Consider the following 13,907-nt stretch of genomic DNA (forward strand, 5'->3'; position numbering starts at 1 on the left):
CTCCTAAAAGGGCGGCCACTTACTTCACACAGATACGGGAAGTAAACCGGAGATGGCATGTCTTGCTTTCTTTTTTAATGTTTTTGTCTCTTTGGTTACTAAGCACTGATATGTATAATATATGGCAATGTGGTTGAGTGTTGCGTAATACGAGTGTTGCGTAATACACATGGCAACACCAGTGTGTGAGTGAGTGTGTGTGTGAGTGTGTGTGTGTGTGTGTGTGTGTGTGTGTGTGTGTGTGTGTGTGTGTGTGTGTGTGTGTGTGTGTGTGTGTGTGTGTGTGTGTGTGTGTGTGTGTGTGTGTGTGTGTGTGTGTGTGTGTGTGTGTGTGTGTGTGTGTGTGTGTCCATGTTTGCAGTCATTCAAGGAACTGGCCCCCCCCATAACTGTGAGTAAAAATAGCAGCCAGTGAACATAGGCAGCCCACTGTACTCCTGTGGAGGAATCTGGAGATGTGTGTGTGTGTGAGTGTGGGGACAGGAAATAACTTTACCGCCAAGTCGTTAATGCAGATATTTTTCAGTTTAAAAAAAAAAAAGTGGTCAACATGACGAGTCTGAGTATGGAGAGGACTGTGTGTGTGTGTGTGTGTGTGTGTGTGTGTGTGTGTGTGTGTGTGTGTGTGTGTGTGTGTGTGTGTGTGTGTGTGTGTGTGTGTGTGTGTGTGTGTGTGTGTGTGTGTGTGTGTGTGTGTGTGTGTGTGTGTGTGGGGGTGTGTGTGTGTGTGTGTGTGTGTGTGTGTGCACGCACACACGTGCATGCGTGCGTGAGTGAGTGAGGGGGCTGTTTATGGACGTGGAGAGTTCCTCAAAAAGGTCCTGTGTGTGCTGCTATCAGCCTGTGGGACCCTGGGATTGGCTGCAGAGAAACCAGAAACAAAGCAGTTTGTTCATTTCTTGGAAAGACCCAATGGAAGACATACATGACCAATGGAAGGAGAGAGAGAGAGAGAGAGAGAGAGAGAGAGAGAGAGAGAGAGAGAGAGAGAGAGAGAAAGGGAGGCCCCTTTTCCATTGGGGTGGGGTTGAACCGGTTCTGTTCTTTTTTCCCCGCCTAATTTTGAACTTTTCACTGAAAATGAATTGGTCCAGAACCCTAAAAGTTGGTTCAGAACTGGAACCACATATTTTTTTTACAACCAAAGTTGGCGTGTCACTATTCTACAGGTTGGATAGATGCAGATGTGATATAAACCAGTGGTTATACAACCTTTTCATGTCAAGGGACCCCCAAAATGATATGTGTTTGGCTGAAAATTGCAGATCTACAAGCTCATAGTGCGGCACTCGGTGCTGCACTATGAGCTTGTAGATCTGCTATTTTTGAATAGCCAAAGTATAACATATGGAAGGGGTTAAAATGATTGTGACGCTTTATTAACTCATTCTGCTGGGGACCCCCTGGTACCCCTCCAAGGACCCCTGGGGGTCCCCCGCACCCCACTTTGAGAACCAATGATATAAACAATGGCAAAAGCAAGCGAAAAAAATCATCATTAATTGAAATCGTAACTGCCATTGACGGTTGAATTTACCCCGTTAAGTGGACACTTTGGACCTGTCATATGTGACACACTGCTGGTCAGGCCTGCATGGAATCGAACCTGGGGGGCAACTAATTACAATGGTGCTTTAAACTGCTGGAAAGTTTAAAACGCAAGCCGGTTCACGTCTGGTTCCGTGAAAAGCACAAAGGTTCCAAGGATCTAGAACGGAACCTGTTCTAGAACCAACAGTTATTTTTGAGAGAGAGAGAGAGAGAGAGAGAGAGATGAGAGAGAGAGAGAGAGAGAGAGAGAGAGAGAGAGAGAGAGAGAGAGAGAGAGAGAGAGAGAGAGAGAGAGAGAGAGAGAGAGAGAGAGAGAGAGAGAGAGAGAGAGAGAGAGAGAGAGAGAGAGAGAGAGAGAGAGAGAGGTTACCGTATAGATGGATGGATGAGAGTGGACATATTTCTATCTGCTGAATTCACTGCATCTCCATTTTCATATCTAAAAACGCCCTTCTGTATCACATCATAAGTTATTTATCACTGGTCTGGTTTCTCTCTCTCTCACACACACACGTGCAGGTTTGTATTACCATACATACGAGGACATCGACATTTTAGCACATACATTTTATGAATGCCAATTTTTTGACCCCAAGCCAAAAAAGCCAAGTTGTGCCGCTTGTAGATCTGCTATTTTCCCAACACATGAATCAATCAGGCATAATAACTCCCTAGGCTATGAGCTTGTAGATCTGCTATTTATTTTTTTTAATCGTGAAAATGTGTGCAAATCTTTGAATATATACTTTTTTAAAGGGAACATTTGTAACTCAAATCTTTGCTTCTGGGGGGGGGGGGGGGGGTCCCTAGAACAAAATAATTTGAGATTGGGGTTGGCGGCCAAATTCTTAAAACTCTAAATAAAACACAAAACAATTATCTTGGAGCACCAGGAATATGGTTTATGGTTCACATTGTCTATTTTTCAAATTCTACTATACATGTGGGGACATTTGGTCCTCACAAGTATAGTAATTCATGCACACACATACAGTACACACACACGCACACACACGCGCGCGCCACACACACGCGCGCGCACACACACACACACACACACACACACACACACACACACACACACACACACACACACACACACACACACACACACACACACACACACACACACACACACACACACACACACACACGCACACACCTCTCTCTCTCTTTCCACATTTCTCTCTCCCTTGCTGCCTGCTCTCCATCAAAGGCCTCTCTCTTCTTCTCTCTACAATAATCCCATTGACAGGGTGTGTCAGAGTGGTGGGGGGGGGGGGGGGGGGTCCGCTCACTGCACCCCTCCCTGGGCCGGGGTGTGTGTGTGTGTGTGGGGGGGGGGGGGGGGGGTTAATGAGCACAATGGTCATCTGCAGAGGGGCCTGGGGGTCCGGAGACGTGATATGGAGAGAGAGTCCGCAGGGTGGAGTGTGTGGGTGTGGGTGTGGGTTGGGGGCAGTGGTGGAAAAAAGTATACTCTAATTCAGTGCAGTGTTGATTTTGACAGCAAATCTTTTTAGTCCTTTGAATAAAATTCCATTTAGTTTCAGTCATATTTTAGTCATCTGAAATGTCTTAGTTTTAGTCTAGTTTTAGTCGGCTAAATATCATAAGATTATAGTCGACTAAATCTACAGTTGATTTAGTCGACTGCATTGTATTTTGGCAGGTGCCTTGATGGCGTCGTAATGGTAGATTTTACACTTGGTTGCATGCTGAAAATAGCCGATGTACAAGCTCACAACGCGTCGCGCTGCGACGTGTTGTGAGCTTGTAGATCTGCTATTTTCAGAGCGCAACACCCGAGCGCAACCAAGCATAAAATGAATTGTCTTTTAGTTCTACTGGATCTCTTCTCCACTAGTCCCTCACTAACATTTTAGTCTAGTTTTTATTTGTTGACGAAATTGTCAATATATTTAGTCTTAGTCATCATAGCTTAGTTTTTATTTAGTTTTCGTCTGTGAAAAAAGGTAGTTTTAGTCGACAAAATCAACACTGATTCAGTGGTTCTCAAAATGTTTCAAGTCAAGGACCCCTAAATTGATATGTATTTTGGCCGCGGATCCCCATCTGAAGAGGTTTATTCAACACTTTCAAGAATTGTTCTAAAACGTTCAAAAATAGCAGATGTACAAGCGTGCAGTGCGGCACAAAGTGACGCGCTGTGAGCTTGTACATCTACTATTTTTGAGTATAGTCAACGTGTTTTGTAATAACAGATTACGTTCGGTGCCAGAAATCTCACCGTTGCGCTGCGTTGTGCTGTTTAAATCTGTAGACTCCACGACGAGCGATCCATGAAAAAAAATGCATGCGTGTAGGTTGCGCGATGCTCCTGCAAAAGTCTGGAACAACAACATGTCTCATGCGAGTGACCATTGCAGAGCGATAGCGCATCGAGAATGACTCGTTCTGCCCACTGTAAAAAGTTAAAGAGATACAGAGGTTTTTAGCGAGGAGATAGAATGGAAAAGGATGAGAGCGAGATTTTTTGGCACGGTGATCCATCTGTCCCTTACTTCTTAGAGTGCTCATGGGTGATTCCAGGGCTGCGCTAGCCCCCCCTCCCTTGTGGAAAAAAACGAAAAAAAACAGAAAGGTAAAACAAACGTATATTTACGTTTTTTAGGATTGTTGGCACTCCGCGGGTGTATTTGCAAAACCGTAATATTACGGTTTTGGCACTCAATGTGTTAAGTATTCCGTCTGTGTGTTTGTTTTGAACAAAATTCTGGGAATAGCTGTTCCAACAGACAACAGAGCCACCAGTATTAGTATTTGACTGTGTAGGCTTGGGATTTACATTATGTAATGTTTCTCGTCTTGTGTGTGCGTGTGTGTGTGCGTGTGCGCGTGCGTGCGCGTGTGTGCGTGTGTGTGTGTGTGTGACCTGTATAGGTTCGCTCCACGGTCTCCATGAGCCACCTGAGGAGGAAGTTGGTCCAACTCAGCCGGGACGACCAGGAAGTCCACAGCGCTAGCTCCTCCCACTCTGACACGGCCGACGGCGAACAGGAAGAAGAACTGACAACCACGGTAAGGCCAAGCCCCCAGAATCGCGCAGTGTAACATCGAAGCTGCCATCGCCTGGTGGTCAAATCTGGGATTACACGACTTGCGGCTACCGTTTCAAACCCTAGTGCCCCTGCTAGGTGCTTAAGTCTTCCGCATTTGAGCACCAAATTTTGGTATATTCAAAGATTTGCACACATTTTCACCATTCAAAAGAAAATAGCAGATCTACAAGCTCATAGCGCTATGACCTTGTAGATCTGCTTTTTTTGAATAGCCAAAGAAATCTTAAAATGCGTTCCCGGCCTTAATGGGTTAATGAGCTGGAGCTGTGGATGGTCTATTGTTAAGACTCTGAGTTCTTCACTCCCCTGAGTCCCCCATCTTCAATCCAGTCCAGTGGCTCTGATTGATGCAGGCCAGGGCTGAGCATGTATGAACCTTTGACGCTGCATGGTGTTTGTAGAAATACTGGTCATTTCTAAATTACCAAAATTTTATTTCATTTCACCGATAGTCATACTACGTATTAAATTCAAAAATGAACATTAACCCTCAAATTCAATTAATGTTTTCAGTGGACTTAAAATCATTGTTTTATTTGTCTTCCTGCCCTGACATTTGGCCTTTGTGCCCTAAAGAAATTGACAACACTGAAGGCCAAATGGCCTTAACCCCTAAACAGCAGGAATTCCAGGCCTGCAGTTGTTACACAATGAACACAATGCAATTATTTAGTCACAAGCTTGTGTTAAATCTTTTCATTGGTTAAATAATTGAATAAAGTGTCTACTGTACCTATATTTATAAACCCCACAGACAAACTTAACCATTTTCAAAAATAGCAAAAAAAAAGATCCAATCTACAGTACAAGCTCACAATGTGGCGTCGGCTGTTTTCACTACTTTTGGCCGGCACACATGGACGGCGAAGTATTGCATTCATTTACACAAAAAAAACATAATGTCTCCGTAGGTGTCGGGTGTCCAAAACTGTTACTTTTCAGGATTCAAATTCAAAAACAGCTAAAGTAGCAGATCTACAAGCTCAAGCTTGCGGATCTGCTACTTTTGATGCTTTTGTGTGACGCTGTAGTATGATCAAGTAAGGCATTCATTTAAGAAAAAACACAAAAAGTTAAAATATGGAGATTTCTGCCCGACAGCAACGATAAAAAAGATGAAATATGGAGATACAAGGTTGCTGCCTCGACAGCGGCGATATGCAAAAAGGTTTCAAATGACGGTGGTTGACCTCAGAGTGATGAAATATCCTCGGACCACAAAAGGCCAGAGTGAAAACATCCATTTCAAGTAAAGAGGAGGGAAATGGGAATAGATGAAGCGTTGCAACATTATGTATGTTATGAGGCCAGACAGACAGCGGTGTGATGTTATGCTACAGTGAAATATCACCTTACTCTGTTTGCTCTTTAAACAATGCTCCTGATTTATGCAAGCAAGGCATAGTGGAATCCCCAGACCACACACACGCACACGGACACACACACACACACACACACACACACACACACACACACACACACACACACACACACACACACACACACACACACACACACACACACACACACACACACACACACACACACACACACACATTATTGTGCCTACGCGGCGTATTCTGCCAATGCTTTTCAATGGGAACGGAGCACTTTTTTTGCGGAAATCTGCGAATGGCAACAAACCGCTCCGTAAATTGTTAACCACCGTATTCATTACAGTTACGGTGACTCAATATCTTTATAGTTATTGTTATAATATTACGGAGACCCTGAAGGGACATTAGTAGGCAGATTTTTTTAGGGGTAGGTTTATTTTGCAAAGCCGCTGGTTTATATTTTGTGGGTTGGAAAATGACGGATTATGTGTTGGTTTATATATTTTTTTCAGGTCTATTTTTTTAAGGGTGCCGGAAAAAAACTGCGTTGGTGAATTAGTTTTTTATGTGAGTTTTGTCATATTGATTCTTTTTTTCTCCTTAAGGGCGCGCTCCCACCGCACTTTTATTTTACCTCTGGGGCGGAATCTGCCAATGCTTTGTCAATGCAAATGCGTGGATTCACGCAAGAGCGGATCTTTCCGCATGTCGCGCAGACCTTGCGTTTATCCACTCTACACGACTTGTCCATTTTAAGCATAAAACTGCTGGAGGCAGGAGCTGATTTTCCCCCTCTGTCCAATCGGTGAGTCGAAGGCGGACCGTCCCAAGACTCAGGAAGCACCATGGTGCTCAAGGCAGCAGGCGGTGCAGGCTACGGGGAGGGTCCTGAAAGTGAGTGACAGGTGCGTCACTCCCGTTTTTTAGAATCCGCTGGCTGCAAAAAAACTGTGGCCGCGCACAACCTGCGTTTAACGCTAGCCGACCATGTTTTGGTGGGAGCGTGCCCTAAAGGAGTAGTTCACCCAAAGAATGACTTATTTTCTGTCAATTACACACCCCATGAAGCATTGAATTCATGGAGATTTTTTTGTTTCTGTCGCATTCCTAAGCCAATAATTTGATTACCGGCGGAAAGATGCTAATGTATTCGGTAGTAGACACAAAGGAGACTCTTTGAGTCTTCAACCGGAAATACACCCGGTCATCAAATTATTGGCGTAGGGATGCGACAAAAAAATCCTTGAATTCAAGTCTCCATGGGGTGACTAATCGATAGAAAAAAGGTTATTTGGGGGGTGAATTATCCCTTTAAGTTTACCTCGTGGGAATGAGATCCTAACTCGTGGGAACGAGATGATATTAAGGAGATAATAGTATAATAGTGCTTGGTGTGCACTGAAAATAGCTGATCTATAAGCTCACAACGCATTGCAGCACGACACGTTGAGAGCTTGTAGACAAGCTGTTTGCAGCATGCGCATAAATCAGGCATAACTCTAAAACCCCCTCCAAGACCTAAACCTAACCTCTAAATACCTAATCCTACGCTAGAACCGTAAGCAGTGGTGTGAAGTTACTAAGTGCATTTACTCAAGTACTGTACTTAAGTAACATTTTGATTTGACTTCACTGGAGTATTTCCAATTTTCAGTACTTTTACTTCTACTCCACTACATCTCAGAGGCAAATATTGTACTTTTTACTCCACTACATTTATTTGAAAACTTTAGTTACTAGTTACTTTGTAGATTTTGATTATTATTACAAAACATTCATTAACCTCTTCAGCCCTATATACATTTTAAAATAGCCGATCTACAAACTCACAATGCGTCGCGATGCAATGAATTGTGAGCTTGTAGATTGGCTATTTTCAAAAGATTTTTATACATTTGAAATGGGACATTCTGCATAATGAGTACTTTCTAGTCTTGGTACTTATAAGTACATTTTGATACCAATACTTTTGTACTTTTACTCAATTTTGAATTCCGGACTTTTACTTGTAACAGAGCGTTTCTACATTGCAGTATTGATACTTTTACTTAAGTAAAATATTTGAACACTTTTTCCACCACGGCTTGTGGGGACATTTGGCCCTCACAAGTAGTAACACAAGTACACACACACATACACACACACACACACACACACACACACACACACACACACACTCTTACACAAACATCACGCCACCGACTCATCACACACCATAATACCACACGCAAAACGCACACGGAGAGCCGTGTCAGGGGAATGTGTTGCCATGCATGCTGTCTATCCGTGCATTTAACACAGATTAATTAAGAATAATAGTTTGGACGGGCCCCAAAGCTGTTGTTTTTCCATCGTTAAAAGTTTTTTTTTAAATAAATGCCGCTGTTGGTTGGTTGGTTCGGGGCCCACGTCTGGCGTCCAGCTGCAAGCAGCAGTCTTCTGTCAGAAACCACACGTTGTAAAGCAGATGCAGCTTCTACCGACTGAACTCGCTGTAATTTTTCATTGTGCAACATGTTTTGTAGTTAAAGGTAGGGTTACTTTCTCTGGTTAAAATAAGTGTTATATTGTGATAGTACTCTATTGCTATAGAGTGTTTGTTCTGTTGTTCAGTAACAGGAGTCTACCTCTGTCTCTCCAACAGAAAAAGCATTTTCAGGTCGGGATACCATACCAATTATATCCAATCAGGATAGAGAACTCAGTCAGGATACAGATTAAACAAGTGTAATTGCCGTTACAGTCCCCCCCCCCCCAAAAAAAAATAGAATGTAGAATATTCAAAAGTAATTTTCATTACTTAAAAAAACTAAAAGCAGTGGTTTTAAACTATCAGAGAAGAGAAGACACTCGAGCAGCTCGGACATTAAAGTCTATTTTATTAAGGTGCTAAGTACAACAAGTAATGACTTTCGATGCTACTGCATTTTCTACCCCGGATTTGAACCAGGTTTCCTGCGCAAGCGCTGACATTTTTACCATTGAGCTAATAGAGCCGGCCTGCTTGCTTGCTCTGAGGATAAATTGAATCTTGACCATCAGGTCAAAAAAGATATGTGTCAGATCCTGTGTCTAGGTCAGACATGACCTTTGGCACAGGATCTAAATCTCTTAATAGAAGAGCACAGGGAGACAAAATACAACCACCCCAATTGTATAAGTTATATTGTATTAACATACTCTACCATACAGATTATTCATTAAAAGAAAGCTACATGGTGCCGCTTTAATAGCTATAGCATCAGTGCTATAGAAACCACTTTAACCCTAATATACATCAGCTCTTTGAAAATAGCAGATTTGTTATAGATCTGACTTTTTTTTTAAATATTTTAACGACACAAATCTTTAATGGGGGTCCTCCCTGGCACAAAGTATTTTCAGATGGGGGGTAGGCGGTCAAATACATATTAATTTGGGGGTCCTTGACATGAAGAAGCACAGCTGTAGGGCATTCCATTCTCACTCATTACCTTCAGCTCGTGGCTGACGAGGAACCTCTAATAGCTCTTAAACCAACAGCGCAGAGCTTCAGGAATTCTTATTAAAAAACTATTTAATTGGGATAATCTTTTTTTTTATCAAAGGTCTGTCTCCAAATCCAGCATCCACAGCAGCAGCAGCAGTAAGATGTGTTGTTGATTTATCTTTATTAACCCATTAAGACCGGGAACGCATCTAACGGCCACAGCTGTCACTGGCGAAGGCATAAAAGAATAATAATAATAAAATAAAATAAACTCAGGATGTTATTGTTGGTGCAGCAGTGAGTCTGGAAACTGGAGCAAACAGAAAACATGTGAAGCAGCTTCATATCTGAGATTCCAGTAAAAATGTCTTCAAGCGTCGTTCTTTTTTTCTTTTCTTTTTCTAGCCGTTATTGATATTCTTTGAGACACACATACTGGTATTTCGGGGCGTTGTCAAATCCGCCATTACTTAATCGGGTGAAACAACACAGCTTTCACTATTGGAATTGCATTACCGAACGCACACTGTTACATTTTGTGGGTTTATTTCGGCACAGCGCAACATATGGTGAAGTATTGTGGTGCAGGTCACTGCAACAACCACCGATCTTGTGAAGAATGAAAACGGGACCGCCAAATATTCTAAACTTTCCGCGATTCTGACAATAATCATGACTTTGAGACACGCATCCGAGTTTTTTGTTGGGCCAAACAATGAATCACGTGACGTTGATCCCCTTCCCCTATTCGTTCATACTAGGACATGACCTATGTGTAGGCAGAAGAATAGTCCACATTGAAAACAGGGAGAGAGAGGCGGTAGAGTGACATAGAGAGCAAAGGTGTGAGCGAGCCATTCTGGCCAGGCACAGACTCTGTGGCACTTTACCACTTCACCACAAACTGCAGGACAAACTATAACATTTTACTGATAAAGTCATTGTAGTTATTCAATATTGTTTAATATTACTTCTACAGCTGCTAGTTTAAATCTTTGTTCTCAAAATACGTTTCTTCAACTCGAATCAATGGCACAACAGTCTGTCGCCATCACTGATGATAACCTCGTCCCTTTGGCTATTGTCCATGCCAATCAATATCTGTGATATGTCCCGCCCCCTAGCTGACTGTTTTCACAGGAACGTTGAATCAAATATGATGATATCTGCCCCCCCCCCCCTTCAACGGCTGTTCTTGAGAACCGCACTGCGACTTCTGTCCCTTGTTATCATCATCCAATCAGTGAACACCACCACACTGAAGGGGTTACCGCATCACTGCTGTAGATCTAAACATCTCCACGACAAAACACAATGTTCTCATTATTATCTCCCCCCTCCGTTCATCCATCTTCCGTTGTTGGTCCTATAATAAGACAGTGTTCTGTCATCTTCCATACATCGTTGTGCTAACGACGTTAACAAACGAGCCAACTTGCCCTCCTTAACTTCTTCCATTTAGTATGAAGATGTCTTACGGGAAAGAGAAAGGAAAAAAATAAATAATTCTGCTGTACTTTCCACTGTGGGAATTTACGCCATCAAAATGTCATCAGTTTAATGAGGACTAATGACTGGGGAAAGAACGCTTCTTACGGAACTGATTTGAAGACAAAAGAAATGCTGTGATTCTTCTCCTCCACTGCCGGCTGTTATAACTCGTGGTTTTTTAAACACAGACAAATTGCATAGTAAATATTCCTCATTCACTGCCAGAGTTTTTCAGAACAGTGTGCAGCCAGTGTCGGCGTTTTTGAGCATTTTTACTAACCTTTCAAGAGCCACAGAATATTTCGCTCCAGGATGATCGACACACAGTGTCAAAGTGTCTCTGCTTCCATCGGGGGGGAAAAAGCATGTCAACGACCGCGACCCTCCGTTCTTTAGTTATTGGCTGTTAAATATAGCTTGTTCTCTCCAAAAACGCAGAAAAAAACAAGAAAGCAGAGAAAAATGTATTTTTCTAAATCCTTTAACATTAGATCGGACGGGGCTGGGTTTGCTGTGATCACGTTATTTTACGGGTCTACTTTACTCCGGAAATCATAGGATCACTCATGGGTTGGCGAAGAGCGCCATCTAGCGTAAACACTGAAAACACTGTTTTGACGTGTTACACGTCATTGACACTGTGGGCTTTGGAAAAAATGTACTCTTCTTTTTTTAAGATATATATATATTTTTTGCTTTTTCCGCCTTTATTGACAGGAACAGTAGACTGACAGGAAATGGGGAAAGAGATGGGGGGGGGGGTGACACGCAGCAAAGGTCGTCGGGATCGGGAGTCGAACCCGCGACACGCTGTCAGGCTGGATTACCAGCCTATAGGTGCCCAGACGGTTACGCCAACCGTCCGGGATTGTTAGACCCTTCCGACACTCTTCATTTGTACGATCTTCTGAGTGTACAATGAACGTAAGGGTCCATTTGGTTACATTTGTTCTGAGTTGAATTAACATTATGATTTTTTACTTAAATCCAAGTGAACAGTTCAGTCCACACAGAGACAAACACATAGTTCATAGTCGGCAAATGAAAGACACAAATCTATATTATAGTATGAAAATATCACATGCATTTAAAATACATTTTGGATAACGGAAATCCCTTTTCATAAATATTCTACAAGATCGTAGATTGTAGATCGGCTATTTTCAAATGGCCTAAATGTATACATAGGGCTGAAGTGGTTAATGTATATTTTGTAATAATAATGAAAATCTACAAAGTAACTTGTAACTAAAGTTTTCAAATAATTAAGTAAAAAGTACAATATTTGCCTCTGAGATGTAGTGGAGTAGAAGTAAAAAAAAAACACCTCAAAATTGTACTTAAGTACAGTACTTGAGTAAATGTACTTAGTTACTTTACAGCACTGCCATGTAGCGTTTTCAATAGAACAATCGGCCTCATGCCGTCTCTATGATGACCTTATACCCACAGATAATATAACCAGCGGGAAAATGTTCAACACAGACACGCATTGTCCGTCCTAGTGAAAGTGTGTGTGTGTGTGTGTGTGTGTGTGTGTGTGTGTGTGTGTGTGTGTGTGTGTGTGTGTGTGTGTGTGTGTGTGTGTGTGTGTGTGTGTGTGTGTGTGTGTGTGTGTGTGTGTGTGTGTGTGTGTGTGTGTGTGTGTGTGTGTGTAAACCCACTCCGGGATTGATTCTAGAAAGCGAAGAGGAACACCTCCTCCTATAGTCCTGTAGCAGAGGCCCTCAGATTTTGAGATACCCCCACCCGAGTTAGAACAAAACACAACCTGTTTTTTCTTATCTTTAGGGTCTCCCATTAATGAAATGGATTGTTGTGAAATTTTATTTTGGGGCAAAATTATTTTTTTTGGCTATTCTTTAGAACTACCCCAATCTCTGAAAAAGGCAAATCCGAATAGGGCAAAGGTGACCAAATATGCTATAACTTGAGAATGCTCACTCTTATCTTCATCAAATTTGCTGAGGTATGAACCAGGTGTCTACCCTACATCAACAAATATAGTCCTTTAAACATACCTTTAGTTTAGGCGGAAATTGTACTTTTGTAGTGAGGACTCCTCTACTTTCCCTCATTTAGAAAAACAACATACGTTTATGTCAAATAAGCTGTTACTGCATAGCCTAAGATGCTATTAAACAATAACCAGTGATTGTGTGTAGAGATCTAGTACAGTTTTATTGCAAATGAGACTTCTTTAGACATACCCCTAATCACAGTATTCAATTTGTGTAATGCTTCTCTGTATTGAGGCCTGCAATTCTCAACAAAATCAATTAATCTATGCACCTTTGGTTTGGATGTGTAAATAAAAAAGTTCTTACTGAAATCATAAATTCATATTTCCATTAATTAATGACATGGCTTCATGTTGCCCCTGCCACACACAGCAATCATGTGTGAGTGTGATTGAATATGGTGCTGTACTTTGCTCACATACATAATTGCCTCAACATTGCCCCAAATTTTACTGGAACAAGGCTTCAAGATATTCTCAAAACACAACAAAACTAATAGTCACAAATTGCAATTTGCAGTAATTCAGAAGGTGGTGGCAGAGAATATTGTCAGTTGATAGATAGTATTGTTTTCAATATTGAAAGGTTTTGGATAGCTCTGTGGATCAAATTTAGCCCAAACTAAATTCATCTTTGACTATACACCCCACCCCAAAAAAATGTCTTGCATTATGAACCAATCTCTCTGCACCCCTCCCCTTACCCACCCAACTTCATAACTCCTCCCCTACATACACGAGAATATTTTTTTTTTTAGCGCAGTGTCATCTTGTAGATACAAGATTTTGAAAAACATTAAATAGATGTTTTAACACATTAGGAAGGCAATCAGTGTGAGTGTGCAAAGAGGGGTGGGGGTGGTTATGGAGGTTAGTGTAGAGCTGTCAGAACCGAGTATCTACTGGGTGCCTAGACAGAGGGGAGTATGGGGGGTGGGTCTGGTCTAGAGTTTAGT

At 42.0% G+C, this 13,907-nt stretch overlaps 1 protein-coding gene across 1 annotated transcript in view; it reads left to right on the top strand.

Moving 5' to 3' along the window:
• LOC308090001 (stAR-related lipid transfer protein 13-like) overlaps window positions 1-13,907 on the top strand; it is a 155,497-nt gene that overhangs the window by 20,864 nt on the left and 120,726 nt on the right. Inside the window, 1 exon segment of the mRNA XM_080435019.1 lies at window positions 4,456-4,593. Within this exon segment, the coding sequence (XP_080291145.1) occupies window positions 4,456-4,593 (138 nt within the window).

This window comes from Gymnoscopelus braueri, assembly GCF_963280865.1.
Source record: "Gymnoscopelus braueri genome assembly, chromosome: 8".
In the NCBI taxonomy this organism is placed as follows: Eukaryota; Metazoa; Chordata; class Actinopteri; order Myctophiformes; family Myctophidae; genus Gymnoscopelus; species Gymnoscopelus braueri.